Genomic DNA, 18,847 nt, shown 5'->3' on the forward strand with positions numbered 1-18,847 from the left:
GGCCTTTGCCAGGTATTTTATCAGTATCTGCTTATCTCTTTCTGGGCCTCTGCAAAGGCAGGCTTGATTCCTTGCAATAGCAGATCACCAACTCTATCACAATATGAATCACATTTTAACCCAGATGCTTTCTGACAAACTTCTTCCCCCTTCACCCACATCTCAAACACATCCCCACTCAATCTTGCCTATAGCATCCATGAGAAAACTACACCAGTCAATTCTCTGCAAATGTAAAGGATCTATTTTTAGAGGGCTTTAAGATGACAAGAAATGCTGACCTCAGAAAACTGTGAATCAACAACTCCTTATTTCATCTTCCTTGCCTGCTCTCTCTCTGTGGAAGCAAACCACCACCATCTGGCCAACTTGTTCCAGAGTCACCACCAGGCCAGAGCTGCATTTTGAGCATTTCTGCTCCTTGGTATATTCCCAAAAGTCTTGTCCATGCCAACCCCACAGGTCCGATTTGCATTCCCCTGCTCCGTCAACTTCGGCGACGTCTCTCCGTGCGGCACGGGGAGGGGATGCGGTGACTCACCCAGCCTCACGATGCCCCCTGCCAACCGGCTGTTTGTTTGTTTGAGTGATTGTATTGTTGAAGTCCCGTTGCCACATTTGTAACTATACAATTTTTTTATGACAACCAGAAGTTTAGTTTTATAAACAGATGCTGTTGTGGGCCTCTATTACTCAGCTGGATCAGCGTCAGTCGTTTTTCCAGGCTGCGGTCTCTGTGCTGCACACTGAGTCAGACGCAGCCCTGCACAGATTTCTTTGAATCGCTGGTTTCCTCCCAGCGACTCTTGACTCCCTGCCAACAAAGCAGGGCGTAGCTCATTAATTTTTTTTTTTTTTTTTCCCTTCTCCCTCTCTTTAAAGGCAGACTGATTCATAGTAACTCCTTTAAAACAGTGTGGAAAGACACCACCCTCCTGCACCACCGGAGGAAACTTAAACCACCACCAGGTCACTCCCCTTCACTACAGCTCCGCACTCCAGGACATCAGCACCGCAGCCCAGCACGCTCCTGCTCCCACAGGTGCCAGGACTGGCCCCAGCCCATACGGTAAGAGCTGCTCTCGAAAATCCTCAGCAACTTTTCTCCCTCACTGGCGACTGCTCCCTTCACCCAGCAGCTCCAGCCTGCTTTTCTCCTCTGCTCTGCCACTTCTCTTCAACTTGGCACATGAGCTGGCTACAGGACGCGCCTTAACCTTTCAGCTTTTGCTTTGAAATCCAGCTGCGTTACGGGGCAAAGCTACACTGCAAGGCGCCCTGGTTGCAACCGTAGAGCGCTGGCAGCAGCAATGCTATTCTCGCCTCCAGGGCATGTGCAGCCAGGGCACAGGCACGGGGCACCCAACCTGGGCCAGCCCCGGCATAGGAGCTGCCGTGCGTTTTTGGAGTGGCATTGTTTACAAATCTGGGAAAACGCCTGCTTGAAATCAGGGCTGCTGGTTCAGCGTTTCTGGCTCTCGCTTGCATTTTTCTGCTTGTCTCTCTCCCCTCCGTCGGTAGTTTGCCAAGCTTTAATTTAAAACAACAATGATCATTCCAAGTGAAGTCTGAGAGGCCCTAAAGGTGCAGGCTTTGGGGTACAATGGGGAGGAGCTCTCTTTCTCTGTTGGGGTCGCGGCTCCTGAGGCTGAAGCCGAGCCCCAGTTCTCAAGCAAAGCCACGCAATGGGTAGAAATGCATGCTATGTCTTACTTAGCAGCACAGATCCTGGAGTGGGGAGTACTGAGAGGCGAAGTGAGGGAGCGGGTGGAATTGCTAAGAGCACCGTGGGCTGCATGATGGGGTGTGGTGGGGGGAGGTGCTGATGGGAAGTGTAGGATTGCAGACTGGCAATTTTCCCTATTCACCTGCCTTTTTCCACACAACCTCCTCTTCCGTCCCTCCCCTTCTTCACCAGTTCTCTCACTTCATCTGTCTGCTATGGTTTGTATTCTGCGGTCAAATCCCTGAACTATTTTTGAGGTCTGAGAAAGGGAGCGCAGCAGAGCCAGTTTGTTGGCACTGGGCTTTGGTTCCTGTTGCAGGAACCCAGCCCGCCCCTGCACAGTTTCATGGGTCTGAAAGAGACTGCAACAGTATTTAGCCCAGTCCTCCTGGGAATGGCTGGGGCTCAGGCTGGTGCTGTGGACAGTTACTATACGAATGGCCAAGAAGCTGAGCTGACCTTAACCTTGTGGCAGAAGGATGGATTTTGTGAATTTCGACGTCCCCTCTAGCCCCATTGCTTGTGGCTCGGTCATGCAGGGGTGTCTCCTGCCTGAGAAATAGATGTGTTTGAGTGGTAGGGAAGCTGACTGAGGCAGCCAGTGTTTCCAGGGCAGTCAGCAATCAGTCTGGGTAGAAAGTGGTTTTGGAAGTTGTCCTTTACCACGATTAACAATGAAATCGGCTTGCAAAAAAACCCATAATGCTGTGGCCACAGAGCAAGTTTCACTCAAAAGCTTTGAATTCCTCAAGGCACCTCTGAGAGCAGCTTTGCCCAGGAATTGCCCACTTGACATTTCTGGACAGAGTGGGATTCTTTTCTGAGCAAACACACAAGAGGGAGCTGGGCATGAAGAGTGTAAAAACTTGGAGCCCATTAGCTATTGTTCCTATGATAACAGGGGTTTAAGTCAGCCGAATGCCTCCACCCAGCCCACCTCACACAGCTGCCAAACCTGGGGACCGTGTGCACTGAGAGAGGGCGGGCTTAAAGGCAGCCTATTTCTATTTGCTCCCTTGAGGATCAGCATAGGAAAAGGATCAAAACTGAGGTATCTTACTATCACTAACACTGCAGTGCCTGTAAGCACACCCTGAAATGCAGCTCGTTCATGGGAAGCCCTGCACACCCACCTAAGGAGTTCCTCCCAGCAGGCTCCCGCGGAAGCCCCCCCCAGCTGTGACTAACCACTCAAACACGTGGCACACAGTCCGAGCCATTCATCCAGGCTACTCTCGTGTGAGAGCTGGGCATCCCCACCAGGCACGTGCCATCCCGAGGCAGACATCTGAGAGAGATGGACTCGAGCCACACCCAAGAACACATTAATGGAGGATGGACTTGGCATCTTGCGGAGAAACACCCAGTTTTGGAGTGGGTGCCTCAGAGCTGCAGGGTTGCTAGTGCTTCCCAGTACCCTGCTGAGGACAGAGAGCCCTGGGCTTGGAAAACCGGCCCTGCTGGCCTAGCCGGTGGTCTTTGAATTTTGCAGTGTGCGAGCAATGCAAGCGCATGCAGGAATTACTGTTTGGTGGCCTGGGGTGGAGCAGAGATTGTATTTTGAAACAGTTCTGGGAGATCTGCTGATAATAGCCGGTGGTTTTTTTTTGATAAAAGACCCACCTCAGGGCCTTGTTTATAAAGAGACGGGGGAGATTTGCTGCAAGCACAAATCCTTCTCTCTATTCATCATCCTCCCAGCTGCAAGGCTGGCACATGGCACTCAGCCTGTGCCTGCTTGAGTTTCCTCAGAGCAAAAGCGGCAGGGGTGGCAGGGTACAGCCTGCTTCCAGAGCCCTGCCCACTCCACAGGGCTTCACAGGCCCCATCAACCCCACGCAGCAGCTGTGACACTGGCACGTTTCCGCTTGCTCACCCCCCCAGTTCCCTTTGGCTGCTGGATGGGGGCTCTCCACTGAGTGCTACACCTGATGGCGAAGGGGGAGGCACTTGATGTCGGGCTGGGATTTGCCCTCGGATACTCAAGTGCCCCACAAGGCAAGAAATAGCATGACTACACCCCTTTGATCTTAATGGGTTCCTATGCCTGTACCCGTCAATAGGGAGGTGACAGCACTGTCACCCAACACAACACAGGGCAGGCTGCAGGGGTGGCACTCCTAATTTTTTTCCTTCCTCCTGTTCTCCTGGAAAAAAAGTAATGAAAAAGGACTAAAAGATGAGATTTCTTTACCCTTCCTTCAAGGCAGGGAGAAGTAAGAGACCCAGAGGTGCTCTTTTACACCCTCAAAAGGGAGGGCGAGGAAGGGGATTTCCTATCTCCCCACCTGAAGGTGGATGCTTAATACTTCATGGGTCTTTTCTGCTGAGGCAAAGCAGCATGCACAGACAAGGAGGCTCTTTTCCATGGCCCTGCTCTTTTGACAGCCTCTGCCAGGACTGGTAACTAACTGGTAGCCACGGTGCTGTAATATTGGCCCTGAATAAACATGCTAAGCACCGGCTCAAATCTGACTATACAGATCATCTGTCAGAGCCAGTCCACACTCAGTCATCATCAGTCACACAGTATGACACTGGGTCCAGCAGCAGTTCCCCATATCAACTGCCCAGAGGGAAATTTAGAATGCCTCCTTTCTTAAACTGCTTTCTGCTGTTACACTGCAGGGAGGGCAGCAGAGCAGCACATCTGGGGGCTGCAATCTGGAGCATGATTTCTTCAAACCCCGCTGGGAGAGTTTTGGAAAGTACCTCCTGAGTTAGAACAGTTGCACAATGAACAAAGAAAATCCTGGTCAAATTTGCAGCTCCACGCACCCTCCTCCTCCTGAACTGTTTGCAGCAGGGCAGAGAGTACATGGAAGCTGCTCTCTGAGTAAGACCAAATGTAGCCCATGCTTTGTCATGGTAGGGAGGGATGGGTTAGGACAACTCAGCTCCAAAATTTGTGACCGGTTTGCCAAGCTCATAATTAAGATCTATCCCCTTTCCCCTATGAAAACCAGTCTGTACCACAGGCATGGGGAGATACCCGCGGTGAGAGCCCAAGGACAGGTCCTGGGCTAGGTCATCCCCAGCCATACAGAGAAATGCAGTGAACTATGAGCATTGGAGTGGCTGACAGCAGGTAAGCAGTGACTTATGCCAAAGGCTTAACTCTTGCAATGTGGGGCCACCTGGCAATACGTTTGGATTAGAGGAAATCCGGGGCGAGGGCCTTTGCTGTCCTTTTGCCCTCAGAGGGCAGAGTCTGCTCAAGGAGGGGAGTTGTGAAAGCAGCTGCCACAACTGGGTCCAGCATCCACATTCTTCTCATTCCTGAGAGACATCTCCCCTACGGGCCCCAGCAAGCCTCTGGAAAGGACAGTGAGAGCCATGGGAGCTAGAGGGGAGAGCTGCAAAATGCTCAAAGCTGGGAGCAGGCTGGTCAGGGGGTTGCTAAAGACCAGCTCCAGGAACGTGGACCACTGCTGAAGGAAAGCTGGGCTCCGAGACTGGCACAGCCACTGGTCATGCCAGCTCAGGCAGCTGAGCCAAAATGCTTGCTAGCTGGCCTCCGGCGGCTGTAGCCAGGCCAGCATGGTGTGCCCTGACAAGGGGAGTTCCTGATGCCTCATGGAAAGCTATTTCCACATGTAACATGAGCTAGAATGACCCTTATACCATTCTGCCAGCCCATACTAATCACAGGTGTAAGAAGCCCTCTTGAAGCCAGATGGGGCATTTTACCTCACGACCAGCTTTACCCCATCCCGCACAGAGCACTGGCCAACTCCAGGCTGCAGAGCATCCTCTTGCTTCTGCTTTATACTCACGCTCCTGTTTCCCCCAGTCCATCACTCGTGCACTGTGGGTTGAAAGAAGGAGCTATCACACAATTTTGCATTTTAATCCTGCACAGTCTTTTCCAAGCTGGCTTGCAGGAAAAAGGACACCCTGGAAGCAGGCTGACCCAGAAGCTCAGGCTCTTTAGATGCCTAAGTCGCATTGACCTCAGTGTCTCATAGGCTGTACTGGCATGTTCAGAGGTTTTGTAGTCTTGAGAGAGAGGGACGCTATCTGATAAAAGCCACTTCTTTTTCAGAGTTACCCTCCCTTGAAAAAAAAAGGGAAGATCTTTATGAAACTGTCTATGTAAATCAGAGAATTGCAGTTTTAATTTAAAAATGCAGCCAAAAGCACAGCTGACGTGGGCTCCATGGACTTTCCACCTCTATCTAAAGGCTGTTGCAAGGAGGAAAAGCAGGAAGTCCCACCAGAAATGATCTATGCACTTTTGCTAACACCACACTGTAACCTGAACTTTTCTACCAGAGCTGTCAGATGGTTTCTCCCACGTGGGCACTGTCAGTGTCAAAGTCGCACAGACAGATACGCGCACCCATAAGGAAGCCACGCATGAGCACGCACGCAGACAGACATACACACACGGTTCAGCTCTGCTCACAGGGAAACCACAGATGCACACTCCCATTCACAGAGGGAGCCGCGCAGAGCTGCAGATGCACACCCCTACACACACCACGTCATCGCCCAGACCGTCAGTCCTCCCACAAATGTTTCTTGCATATCTCGGCATCTTGTCTGAACCTCTGCAAGTCCCAGCAACTCCCCTGTCTAATTAACCCACCCAGGGACCATCCAATGTGCTAAGGGGTGAGGGGGCTTCCCATCGCACCTCCAAAGGTGCAGAGGAACACTTCTGTGCTTCCATTAGCTCTGAGGTCCCTTTCCCCACCCCTCCCTCTTACTCGCTGCCCATCAGTCCCAGCCCTTCCCTGGCGTGTCTAGTGTGAGGACTGACAATGTTTTCCTCCAGCAGTGGCTGCTGGCTGCTGGCCAGGCCCCAGGCAGCTGTCTCTTCCCCTTCCTACTACCAAGCAAGCTTTGAAGTTTCTGTTGATGTTGAGCGCTCACATGGCTGTGTGCTCGAGGGTGGTTTCTTCTGGAGAAAATGCCTATTTCTCACTGTCTGCTTTAGGAGCTCTAATATTTCCCCACTCTCGTATGAATCACAAGCATGAGAGCTGGAGAACCCTTGTGTGTCATCTTTTGTGACTCCCCCTTGCATATCTCAGCAAGTGGAGGTTCGTTACTGAGGGTGGATTCTTGAGGACTTTGTCTGGTCCCACAATAAATGATTCACATGCTGGGAAGGCAATTCCCCTGGGAAGGCAATTTCCCCTGATCCCTTGGAGACCATACCACCAGGAAACGCTTCCCAAGAACCAGACAAAATCTTCCATTCACTTAAGTTTATTTTCAGTTGTAGCTCCTCAGGCTGCTCTACACTTTCCTTTTGGTTGACATTCATCTGCTACTTTTACAGCCTTGCTGTACCCCATGTGGTCACCATGGCCCCCACCCATGCATGCACAAAATCTTCTCACTACCATAAACCAGAGGCTCCAAAGGTCTCTGTGTGCCCACACACACCTCCTGCCCAACCCTTTTCCCACACGTGTGAAATCTCTTTCCAGAGGCACCAGCCTACTCATCCACATGTCTATAAAAAGCATCTGACTTGTAAATTGAGTCAGGCCGGTCTGTCAAAACCAGGTTGTCAACAGCAATGCTGCCGTACAGTCTGGAGTCAGCAAGGACTCTGGATTCAGCTGGATCTGAAGCAAGAAACAGAGCAAAGGGTGAAAGCAAAAAGATCCTTCCCTGTAGTTCTTTAAAGTTGTCTTGAGCTTTCTAGTAACAATGTGATGGGTCCGAAGTCACCATGCCACCAGAGTATCACAGAGATCTTCACATCTTTGTATCCTGCTAAATGACCCTGGGCACAATGAGGACTCATGCTCACATCGCACACAATGACAAGGTGTGCAGTTGTAGCAGGGCTAAGATGCAGTCAGGGCCTCAGCTCAGTCAAAAACAGATCTATAAATTCTACAGAAGGTTTTATCCCACCCCAAGTTTCCCTTACTGGTAGCATCATGGCAGCATTGCTATTTGTAGGTTGGCTTTGCACTGAGGAATGCACCAGTGACAGGGATGGCAGTTTGTGGCTGTCTCAAACAGTATCAAATAGTTTTTATTTTCTGTCCCGTCCTCTCCAGTTTTCCCTTTCCTTTCCAACTGGCCTTGGCTCTTATTCGAACCACGAATATTCCTGGTATGACTCTGTGCCACCTCAGACAGTGGCAGGTTCACGTGCTTTCTCTAAATATTGGACCTCCTACTGCCACCGTCAGACAGCATACTGGGTGAGACAGACCACTGGACTGACTTACTACTGCATTCCTTATATTCTGTGGTGGCAGCTGGGGAAGGCAGAATTTCTTTCATCTCAGTTGCTTTCAATCTATGGAGATTTTTGTTGACATTCTGGCCAAAAGCATTTGCTTTTTCCCCAAAATGCCATCTTTCCTTTGTTGAGAAATTGAATGTATCAAACCCAAGGGACTTCAGCTGAAAAACTGAGTTTCAGAGGAGTCAGAGGTCACCACGGTGCTCACAGGCAGTGTGATTTAGATGTCCTCTGCTCCCGGGACACTATAGGCTGCTATAGGCTATTGGCTGAGTTCTCCCCTCAGGCAGCCTCTCTCACAGTACGCCTCACCAACTCACCCTCGGAGAGGCAGTACCCAGACGGAACCTCAGTTCAGAGAGGAGAATGGGAATGGAAGTCAAACGAGCTACATCCCTTAGGAACACTTCAGATCTGAAATATTTCTGATTTAGTTGAGAGTGCTCTGGTTTTTCACTCCAAACAACCCGATCATTCCTGCAGAAATATCCTGTACACTTCCCCTCTACTCTTTTCACTGCAGTGCACTTTCTGCCGAAGCAAAGGACCACTACCTAATCTGGCTTACCCTTTTGAGTAACCCACTCCCTATGTTTAAGGAACTATACTGTTGGCCTTTGTCATATCTCCAAGTGGCACTTTGCATTCCATCCTGATGCTTTGCTAAGCAGCAAACCAAGGGCAAGGACTCACTTCTCCGGATTGCCCTCCAGATAGAAGGATCCAAAACACTTAAGTAGACAGAGGGGCGATATGGGTGGCTACACTTTGCCTGCACGAGAAGAATTTGTCTTAGTTTTTAATGGATAGTGCTTGAACTTGAACTAGGGTGCAGCAGAGCTATGTGTTGTTCCCCAGTATGTGTACTCCTGCATGGTCAGAGAAATAGTCTCTACACAGATAAGAGTCTGTCATGCTTATCTGTAGGCTTTTTTGTGCTGAAGGCTGCTATGGTAATTGTTATTCATGGTTACTGTTGGCGTGGCTTGTTATTTCTCCTCATCCATCATCCCAGGAAAAGGAAACTCAGTCTGCTGTCATCAGTGCAAGATCTTCTCTTGACTCATGCAGGCTGTTCAGCGGGTGCATGACCTTCACTCCTTCTTCCTCACCAGCCTGTCCTACCTCAGTAGTCATTCTACTCTAATGTCTCAGCTCTGTTTTTCTTGGCTTAGCTGGGGTCTCTCCTCTGGAAGATGTGCCAGGAGGCTCAATGCAGGATTCACAACCAGGTTGCTTGACTGGTTCTTGAGAAGCAGTCCTAAAACTGAGAGAGTGTCCCGAACACTTGCAGGGCTAAATAATTGTGGTTTTGAGAGCTTTGGGGTGAGTCAGTGGAAAAAACTGGCAGCTCTAGGAAGGCTAAGACTGACTCATAGCCTAAGAAGAGCCTGAGGAACTCCAAATCCAGCTGCAGTTTAGGTAGGGGGATGGAAGAAAAGGCATTTGCATGCAATTGTGTCCTATTGCTCCAGCAATGTGACCCCACCCTGTAGCGGAGAAAGATGTCTCACGCTTAACAAATGGAAAGAGCATCCTGTCAGTCACCAATGCTCTGCCAGCTTCTCTGTCTAATGGGAGGAAAAGTCCATGCCGTATCGTCAGAGACAGAAATGACTCTATTTCAATGCTGCTCGTTCACCCACTGCTCCTTTGGGACTATTCTCTTGTGTTTTATTTAAAAGGCAAGGAGAGATGAAGGAAGGGGAAAGCAAATGAATAGAGATGGAGGCTTGTGCTTTAACTTACAAAGAATCAAAACTAAGCTGTGAGCACATATCCCCGGGGGAGTTTGCGTTTGATAGCGTGTGTATTCAGACAGAGGTGCTGACGTTCTCAGGAAGTAAATGCACTGAAAGCACCTGAACTAACAGTACTCTCAAGCAATGTGAGAATGGGGCAGAAAAAGCAAAAGGAATAAAGGATTTGGGTTTTTTCTTAGCGTATTAGTCAAAGTTCTGGGTGTGGGTTTTTTTTTTTTTACATTGAAAAGTAATTTTCATTTCTGAATGCAAACAGAAGATGCATTTAAAAGGACTGTTCTAGTCCTTTAGGGTGTCATGAAAGTAGGTTTTTAGTCTTTCAAGTACAGGGCTTTTTGAAGGTTCTCGAAAATAATCGGCAAAAAACCCGCTGAATTCGTTTTTAAAGAGGCCACGGAAAAATACGTCCATCTAAGAAAGAAGAAAGTTTAGCCACTGTTCAGTAAAGGCAAATTTCAGAGCAGGCAAATTTGCCACAATTTGGTGTATGCATACCAAGACACTATGGTGGCAAGCGCACTTATTACAGTTTGTGTAAGAACCAAGGTAATCAGAAAAAAAGATGACAAATAGTCAAAGGAATGGGAAGATTTGACTCAGAGGCTCTATTCAAGGCACCTGCTGCAGATATATAACTTAATCATGGCAACAGCAATAGTTTCTCAGCTCAAGGTACAGTGGCCATATCCATATCAGTTGCCATCCAGCATTTTGAAACCCTCGTTCCTTTTGCAGTCAATGGAAAAAAGAGGTTTAACGCCCAGGTCAGGTGTGTTCATGTGGTAGCCTGCATATAGTATTGAGAACTTGGATTTTAGGAATGCTGAACTCATAAATGACTGTCACTACAGTCAGTGAGGAACTCCTAAGAAGGCTACACTTTCTCCAAGCTCATCACTAAGGGAGGGTACTGTGACAAGAGAGGGCACAGTAACCAGGCCATCCAGGCAAATCAAGTCCTAGAGCTTGAGGAGTTTGCTAGGACACCCCAAAGCAGACAAGCAAGCCCAGCCCATGTTCAGCAAGCCAAGGCTAAACAACTCCAGAGAGTTCTTCCAGGTGAAGGAAACCTCACAGCAGACAAGTTCTTGCTGAGGAGATAGGACCAAACCTAATCTGTCCTTCTAAGGAGTGGCCTCGTTTGGGTGGGAGGAGTGACCTAACAGAGCTGGTTCCTTGAGATCCTGAACTCAAGGAATTCCTCCTGGTCATCAGCGAATGCTGAACTGGACAAAGACAGACTGATGGAGAAGCCTGCCTGCCCGCTGTGGTTTGGGAAACTGTATCCAAAGCAGTGCAAGGAATAGCTGCAGCACTTTACGGGAATACACTCCCACACATGGCCACAATGAGCGGAAAGACAAGAGTGGAGAAGGAGGCGTCACTGAGTAAAAAAAAAACTCATTTATGGGACTTAACAAAGCCTTTTGTTACAGTTTGCGTGAAAGACATCATAAAGTGTAATTGTGTTGTTCCATGACAATGTTACCACACCCTGTACAAATGGTGACAGCATCAAACCTTACCTGAGTCACCTGGACCAAAATAACTTGACAGCCAACTTTAATCACATGCTTGATACTGCTTTTCAGTACCACTTCAGTACCAGCACTACCAAGAGAAAGAGCAACACAGCCCTGTGAAACTTTCTAGGAAGCAGTCTTTCACTGGCCACAGAGTGGACCCAGTAAACTCTTCTGCATGATTTCTGTGGCTATACTGCACAATTAAATAATAAATGCCCGAAAGGAAGGGAAATATGCTCACTCACTTGGTGTGAATTGTCTGCACTCACTCTCACAGCTTAGATTTGTTCCTTGTGTTTCACGTTTTCAGGGGAGAAGTGAGCAGCCTTGATGAACAGTGTCATGAGAGCTATCTAAAGCACATTGCCCTCCCTTTCCAATCACAAGTTCATCAATGACAGGGAATCTTACAAAAAGTAAAAGCTTGCAGGGTAAAGAAGGAAAAACCCCCAAAACAATCCAAAGGGGAATTTGCATTACAAGAGAATCTTATTGCAGTAATAAAGTGATCTGCATGCCTCAAGTTTTAAAAGGGGAACAGGCATTTTTCATTGCAAACTTAAGCATCTTCCTCTGCCCCAGAACACCTCAGTGGCGTTTCCATTCTGGTGATTCTCCTCTTCACATAATGGAGCGGGCCATTGAGTAGGGGTAGCCCCCCAGCCCATTCTCCACCGATGCTCAACACCTGATGCACCCAGGAACACACAGTCCTCTGCTTCCCACCACCGTGCCCCAGACCAGCTGGAGGAGGCTGTGCCACAAGAGGGAAAGGGAGAACAGGAAGAGAAAATCTTTCCTGACCTCTGTGAATCCTGTGGGCAAAAACTCCTCTTCCTGGAGTGTAGGCCTGGAGTATGTCATTTTTACTTTACATAACCACACACCAATTTAAGCAACCTGTGTATATACTCAGGCTATTTTTAAAATGCCCCCAGGCTAACTACCCCTGCTCTACATCTCCTCCCAAACTGGTTCCTTTACCTCCAGGCTTTCTTTAACCTCTTGAGCAACTTCCTTGCAGATTTTGACAAAGGTTTTAGCGATGTTTTTTTGTGACTACATGCTTCCAGAATGGATTTAAGATCAACCTGTTTTCTCACACGTAAATAAAGCTTATAGTAATGCTATTCTTTGATTTAGCCCTTCCCTTCACCTCCTCCCTCTGTTCTTGTTCTCCTCCAGAGCTCTCTGTATCCGTGACACCACCTAGTAGGGACCCAAGATGTTGGTGCTACTGGCTGGTATCTTTGTGGTTCACATCGCCACTGTCATCATGCTCTTCGTCTCCACCATTGCCAACGTAAGTAGAGATGCCCCTGAACAAGACACGGCTGTCGCCTTCCACAGCAGTAGCTAGCCCTTTATACGGCTGGCAGGGGGACAGGCGGGTGGGTGCTTAGGTCTATAGGTGAGGGACACCCGCTCATGGCCATGAGTAAATATGAAGCAGTGATGGGTGTGCTCAGGGAGCAAAAAAGCAGTCGGGGTGGTACAGGAGGCAGGCTCTGCATGCCACCCTCCGCTCCCCAATCCCAGAGCTAGCAGCGCCTCAACACTCCTCATCCGAGAGAGCGCAATGAGGAGCAGGGGAGATCAGCAGATGACAGCTGTGAAGAGGCATTTGTCATCCCATCTGGAGGCCAGGCTGTTGCACAACTGGCCGCTCCCCCATGCCTGTCTGTTTTGATGGCAGCAGTCTGCTGCCAGGGGCTGGGGGGGGCTGCCAAAAGCACAGCTCCCAGCGCTGCTCCAGATGGAAAGACCGAGCAAAAGCGGGGGCAGCCGGAGACCCCCGGCCGCCAGGGAAATCCGGGGCAGGGTCACTCCTGGTGGCTGGGTGGGAATGGTACAGCCAGGGTCTCCCTGCACCCCCTGCAACCTGCTGGGGCGGATTTCAGGGGCCCCTCACACCCACCTGGGCGGCTTGCTCAGCCCACCGTGCCCTCCTGCTGCCTCGCACAAGGAGAGAGAGAGGGTCATCTGAGCGATTTCCCCCCCGATCATGGGAACAGGCTTCCCTGGTGTTTTGCCTGCACCAAATGCCTCCTGGCTTTGGAAGCCTGCGTCATCTCCCACCCACTTCGGCTGTTCATCTGCTGCCGACACATGCTGACTTTTTCAGCTCTCTGCCTCGTGGCACTTGGGCTACTCTTACTCCCCTTACGGTTTAGTCTGACAATTGGCTAGAAGAGCAAGGAAGCCCCCCTCCCCCTTGACGCAAGTGTTTCATCCTGTTTCAGGTTTGGATGGTGGGTTCTTCCAACTTTGGAACGGCCTCATCATCGGGACTCTGGCTACTGTGCAACAAGACCTGCGAGAGGCTGCAAGTCAACAGTCACGATGAGGGTAAGTTACATTTGCATTTTCATTGTGGTGATGAACCGCAGGACCTTGGTGCACAATACCAAGGCTGAGTCTTGATTCTCAAATCTATTCCCTGTGTGTTCACAGCTTCCCTCAAAGCCGTGCAAGCCTTTATGATCCTCTCGATCATCTTCTCCGTCATCGCGCTTGTTATGTTCATTGTCCAGCTGTTCACCCTGGAGAAAGGCAAACGTTTCTACATCACTGGAGCCATCATGCTGGTTTGCTGTAAGTATGCACACCTTGCGATGGCTCTGCATGCGTGCCACTGCCTCTGCAAGCGCAAGTAGCGGCACGTGTCTGCCACACGTGGCCATCAGGGGAGGTTGTCAGCCAGCTAAATACTTCCAGTGGCCCATTTTTTTGATAAAACAAAATGCTGAAGAATTGGAAAGCATTGAGGGTTTTTTTACTGTATATAATGAAAATATTTCCAGATTTTCATTAGAAAAGCCCAGCGGGTTTTGCCAAATACCTTTGAAAGACAACAAAAAGGATTCAAGTATTTTGAGGGGCAGGGGAATAAACAGTTAGACAGCTACTGCTCATGGGATTCAACACGTAGCACCAAACTGTCTGCAGATCTTATTACTGATTTCCTTCTAACAAAGGTTTATTCCCCATGACACCCATTAAACAACCCATTAAACATGGCCCCGAGTGTCTATGTCATCACATCTGCAAGAGAAATCCTCCATAAATAAGCCTAATGGGCAGCAGCCCCTCTTTCATATGGCACAAGACATGCATTACAATCTCAGGGGACAACAGTACTTCAGAAGTCCTGCAGCAATGCTGGTTTCTGTGCGTTTTCCAACTCTCTTTTCCCTCTTCCTTCCCACAGGGATGTGTATTCTGATTGGAGTCTCCATTTACACAGCTCGGTTCACAGGCAAGATGCCTTATTCCACAAGTTCTCACCACGGCTACTGCTTCATATTGGCCTGGATCTGCTTTTGTTTCAGTTTCATCATCGGCATCCTCTACCTTGTTCTTAGGAAAAAATAAGGCTGATGGGAGTCCAGGGGAGAGGGTTGGCTACTGGGAATGGGGAAGAATTGCTCTGCTGAGAGAACTGCTGGGCCAATAGACAGAAACAGCCACCATCATCACCACTGCCACCACCACAGAAAAATCACTAACAAAGCTAGAATCCTCAGAAACTCCTTCACCAAAGAGAGGGAGAAACAGCTCCAACTGATCTAGCACTCCTGGGGCTGTTGCACCAGAAATCTGCACGTGACCCAGACAGCTCTTCTCCTTTTCTGGAAAGTCATGTCATACCTTCATAAAGCTTCAAGCTCAGCAGTGATGATTGAAGGGCACCACAAAAACAAGGGCTACATCTTTTTCCCTTCCTAGGGCCCTTCTCACTTACCTTTTGGTGTGCCTTGTGGGTTGGGCAGTGAGGCTTATGACCCCTTTTTTTGTCCATTGAAACAAATGGGATGGGCCTTTTGTTACATTTTTTTATATATATATATGTATATGCACATATGTGAAAGTTAAAGACATTAAATTGAGAAACAACCCAATAGAAATCAGATTAAATTTGTATTAAAATATCTACACAAATAAGGCAGCAATTTTTTTTGCTGTTCTCTTCACTATTTGACATTCCCATGGTTGAATCAGATACAGGTAGAAAAGGCAAATATACAAGCGTGGATGATGTAGAAAGAAAGAGAGAGAGAGAGAAAGTGGGGGGGTGAAGATACACAGGGGTTCCTAATTACAGAGGATGCAGTTGCTCAATGATGCACATGCAGGGAGGGAATCAATTGGGTGTGTGTCTACACTAAAACCTTCTGTTCAGCTTGAGAACATGGTAACAGCACTGCAACATCGCAGATCTTTATTGAGACAAGTCCTTATCTGTAGGCAGGGGTTTTTTTCCCACATTGTCACCCAGTACGTGGTATTAATTGAGAGCCCCACCTTGTGACACAGCTCATCTCAAAAGCAGATGATCCTGGTTAGCAGAGGAAATGTGTTCCCTAATGAGAGATTAGGAGAGATGAGGCAGGGCTTGTGAGTTCTGCTCCTTGCTGCACAACCTTAGGCCAGTCACTTAACCCGGTGCTTTTCCATCTGCCAAATTCTTCCATAAAACTATACCTACCTCCCAGGGTTGCTGAGAGATTTTGAGTCCACTCTGTAATACAAGGTCCCCATGTGAAATGCTGGCATGGGAAAGTAAGGCATTGGTACTGCTGCAACCCACAAATTTCTGTCAGTTCGAAGAATCTCAGTCACAAGTGGCATTTGTAAGGGACAAGAGGTCAAAACTTCCTGTGACTCCATCCACAACTGAAAGGCAGAGAATATAAAGAAAATGCAGGTGCAGATTGTGCATGGATGCTATTTACCTCTCTCTCTCTTTCTCTTTCTTTCTGTTACATTTTCTTCTTATGTAGACTTTATCAATTTGGTGGATATATTCTAGTACTGTATGTTGCTGTTTCATTAACAAGGGTTATTTCATATATAGTCATTGTAAATATTTTGAAACGCGTATTTTTAACATTGAGGGTATAAAAATAAAATCTGATTCCCTTTATTATAAAGAGTTTTGCTCTGGTGTTTTTTTTTTAGTGTTTCAGTTATTTGTTAACAGAAGTATTTGCTGTTCCCACTGAATCAAAGCTCACCCCTTTAAGATGATGCAGAACTACCATGTTCTCTTGCTTGTCAGTATATGAGATTTCCTATTCTGGAGGGGAGGAGAAAGCAGAACAACTCTCAGAGCTCCTGTTTCAGGCTCTCTGCAAGCTCAAGCAGATAGTGTGAGCAATGGTAACACTCAGTCCCAGAGCCAGGCTTTGCTTCACACCCAGGAGAGTCGGAAATATACTTTCTCATTCCAGCAGAATCTCATCTCTGTGGAAGCTGGTGCCTAAGATGCTGCAGGATTTATGATGTTTTAGACCAACTCTCAGTACAAGTGAGTCCCAAAGCAAGATCATTGAGGTGTTTGCCTAGGCCACGTGAGTTGGTATAGCTGTTGCCTCCTTAGAATTGTCTGGCCAAACACCTCAGCAGCTCTAGGGCTTGAGCAAAGAGTCCAAAGCCCAGGACACAGACAGATCTTAGCAAACCTGGGTCACAATCCTGTGAGCTGTGAGGTGAGGTAAAGCCTAGCGGGAATCAGCTGGGTAGGAATTTTTTCTGTATCAATTAATCCACCTTAGGGAGAGCTAAGACACACGCTAATTGAGGGCAGAACGGTGACATGAGTCTTTAGGAGCTGAAGTTTCACCAGAGACCTCATACACAGCCAGGTGTGGGAAGGCTCACGGTGTGTGATGGGTGGGTGCTTGTCTTGGTCTCAGGAGGTTCCAGGAGTCCTGCTGTGCCTCATCCTCCTGGCACTCCTGTAAGTGCAGGGTAACCAAAGGCCAGTCAGGCACTGGGGACAAGGCTCCTCTGGCTACAAGCTAACACTGGCAGGTGAGACATGAGCCAGTGGCTGAGGTGGGAATACTGGGGGATGCTACCCAAGAAGATTTCAGGAGCACGCCCACTGCTAGGCTGGTATCCGTGCCCTGTTTCTAGCCCAGCACAGATCACACGTGACAATATGATACCTTACAGGATGACAAAGCAATCCCAACTTTGTTGGGATGCCCAGGACTGGTCACAGGCAATGGTCTCAATTTTTAACCAATGATCTCCAGCAACGTTCGCCTCAACACAAACTTGTCATTGGCAGCTCAGCAAGGATATGAAGGCTACTGGATACTCTGGGGAGCTTGGTTTGCCTGAAAAACCACTTGGGCTTTTAAAGGATCAGTGCCCTAATCTGCAGTTAGAAAAAATCACTGGGTCCTCTGGCATCTGACAAACCTAGTCGATCTAGTCCCTGAAGTATAACCTACTGCAAATGAGACAGTCTTTGCTCCACACCTGGTAGCTCCCACCACCACCTTCTGAGTCTTTGTACGTTAGGGGCTGGCAGGCAGGGAATTACATTGGGCATCGGCAGGACAGAACACACCAAACAGAAAAGCAGATGCCAACAAAGATGAATCAATTACAAAACAGAAGGAAGTGGAAAAGGATAGGAGCAAATGGCACTATTGGTTGTGTCATATGATGGGTTTTTGCTCAAAAATCATCTTCAACACAACCTGAAGCAACACTGACCCAGTGCCACACAAACGATGAGACACAAAGTCATGGCACTCCTGCAAGAGCCATTACAGGGATTTCAGGGACCAAGACTCACAAGGGCCAGGACCAAAAGTGACTCCACTACTTCACCGCAGAGTCCTTGCACTAGGAAGAGAAGTCTTTGGAAGAGGAGAAGCAGAGAAAACGATCCCATGCCCGAGACTCCATTGCAGAGCCAAGGAAGGATTCCCCCTCCCTGGTCCTTTTTCTGCAGGTCACAGTGCAAGGAGGAAAGGATTTTCTGTAGACAAACAACTGACTAATTCAGGGCATTTGACTACAGTAAATCAGCTGCAGGAAGCACTAAAAATGAGGGACAGCCAAAAGGGCAAGAACAAGAGATTCTGACCAGAGATTCAAGCTATGCAGGCTGGGAAGAAGCAGTCCAGTAACTGCTTCGTCCATTAACGGGCTTGAAATTATCTGCATGTTCATGGCAGTGTTGCAAAAGCCGCTGTAGACAGCTCAGGGGAGAGCCCTGCTCTGTGAACAGCAGAAACCAAGACTGGCCAAGCAAAGTAACTGACTCCTGGGCTGATCAAGGGGTGATGACAGCACTGCAAACACAAAGGCAGCAGCACCATTACAGAATGCAGCTGCCTGCCAGCACACCCAGAGCGGGAGAATGGCTTGATTCCCTTGCAACAACGATGACAGAGAAAAAACAAACCACCACCATACCAACAAAAAAACCCAAGCGTGCAAGGAATGGGGAGATCATGGGAGGAATAAAGGATGGTGCTAGGAGTGATGTAAAAGATTATGGGTCACTTCCAGCACTGGAGTAACTCTCCACTGCTGGCATCCAGGGTGCAGTTAGCCCAGGAATTATTTAACAGAGGAAAGTAAGGTGAAATCAGCATGAAATATTATCCCACTCAAAACATATCCAGCCCAGGGGGCAGCCCTGAAATGTATGCTGCACTTGTACTAGTTGTCTTTAGAAGGCTGCCTAATCTTGCGATTATTTACATTTGCAGCTCTGCCTGCTCAGATAATAAGAGCAGTCAGGGTACCAGTTGATTGCTGGAGGAACTGGGGAGGAATTTTAATCCCAGACCCTCTGTTCCTGCAT

The 18,847-nt window shown here is 48.5% G+C and overlaps 1 protein-coding gene across 1 annotated transcript; it reads left to right on the forward strand.

Annotated features, from left to right (window-relative positions):
• Positions 1 to 955: 955 nt before the first annotated feature.
• Positions 956 to 14,675, forward strand: EMP1 (epithelial membrane protein 1). The gene is made up of 5 exons (XM_009586995.1): positions 956 to 1,069; positions 12,418 to 12,535; positions 13,476 to 13,581; positions 13,687 to 13,827; positions 14,444 to 14,675. The coding sequence occupies exons 2-5, from the start codon at positions 12,458 to 12,460 to the stop codon at positions 14,605 to 14,607; spliced, it is 489 nt and encodes a 162-aa protein (XP_009585290.1). The 5' UTR covers positions 956 to 1,069; positions 12,418 to 12,457; the 3' UTR covers positions 14,608 to 14,675.
• The last annotated feature ends 4,172 nt before the right edge of the window (positions 14,676 to 18,847 follow it).

This window comes from Fulmarus glacialis, unplaced genomic scaffold (assembly GCF_000690835.1).
Source record: "Fulmarus glacialis isolate BGI_N327 unplaced genomic scaffold, ASM69083v1 scaffold14411, whole genome shotgun sequence".
In the NCBI taxonomy this organism is placed as follows: Eukaryota; Metazoa; Chordata; class Aves; order Procellariiformes; family Procellariidae; genus Fulmarus; species Fulmarus glacialis.

Coding starts and splice junctions, on each gene's coding strand:
- EMP1 (XM_009586995.1), top strand. CDS start 12,458: ATGTTGGTGCTACTGGCTGGTATCTTTGTGGTTCACATCGCCACTGTC. Junction 12,536..13,475: donor TCGTCTCCACCATTGCCAAC/GTAAGTAGAGAT, acceptor ATCCTGTTTCAG/GTTTGGATGGTGGGTTCTTC. Junction 13,828..14,443: donor AGCCATCATGCTGGTTTGCT/GTAAGTATGCAC, acceptor TCCTTCCCACAG/GGATGTGTATTCTGATTGGA.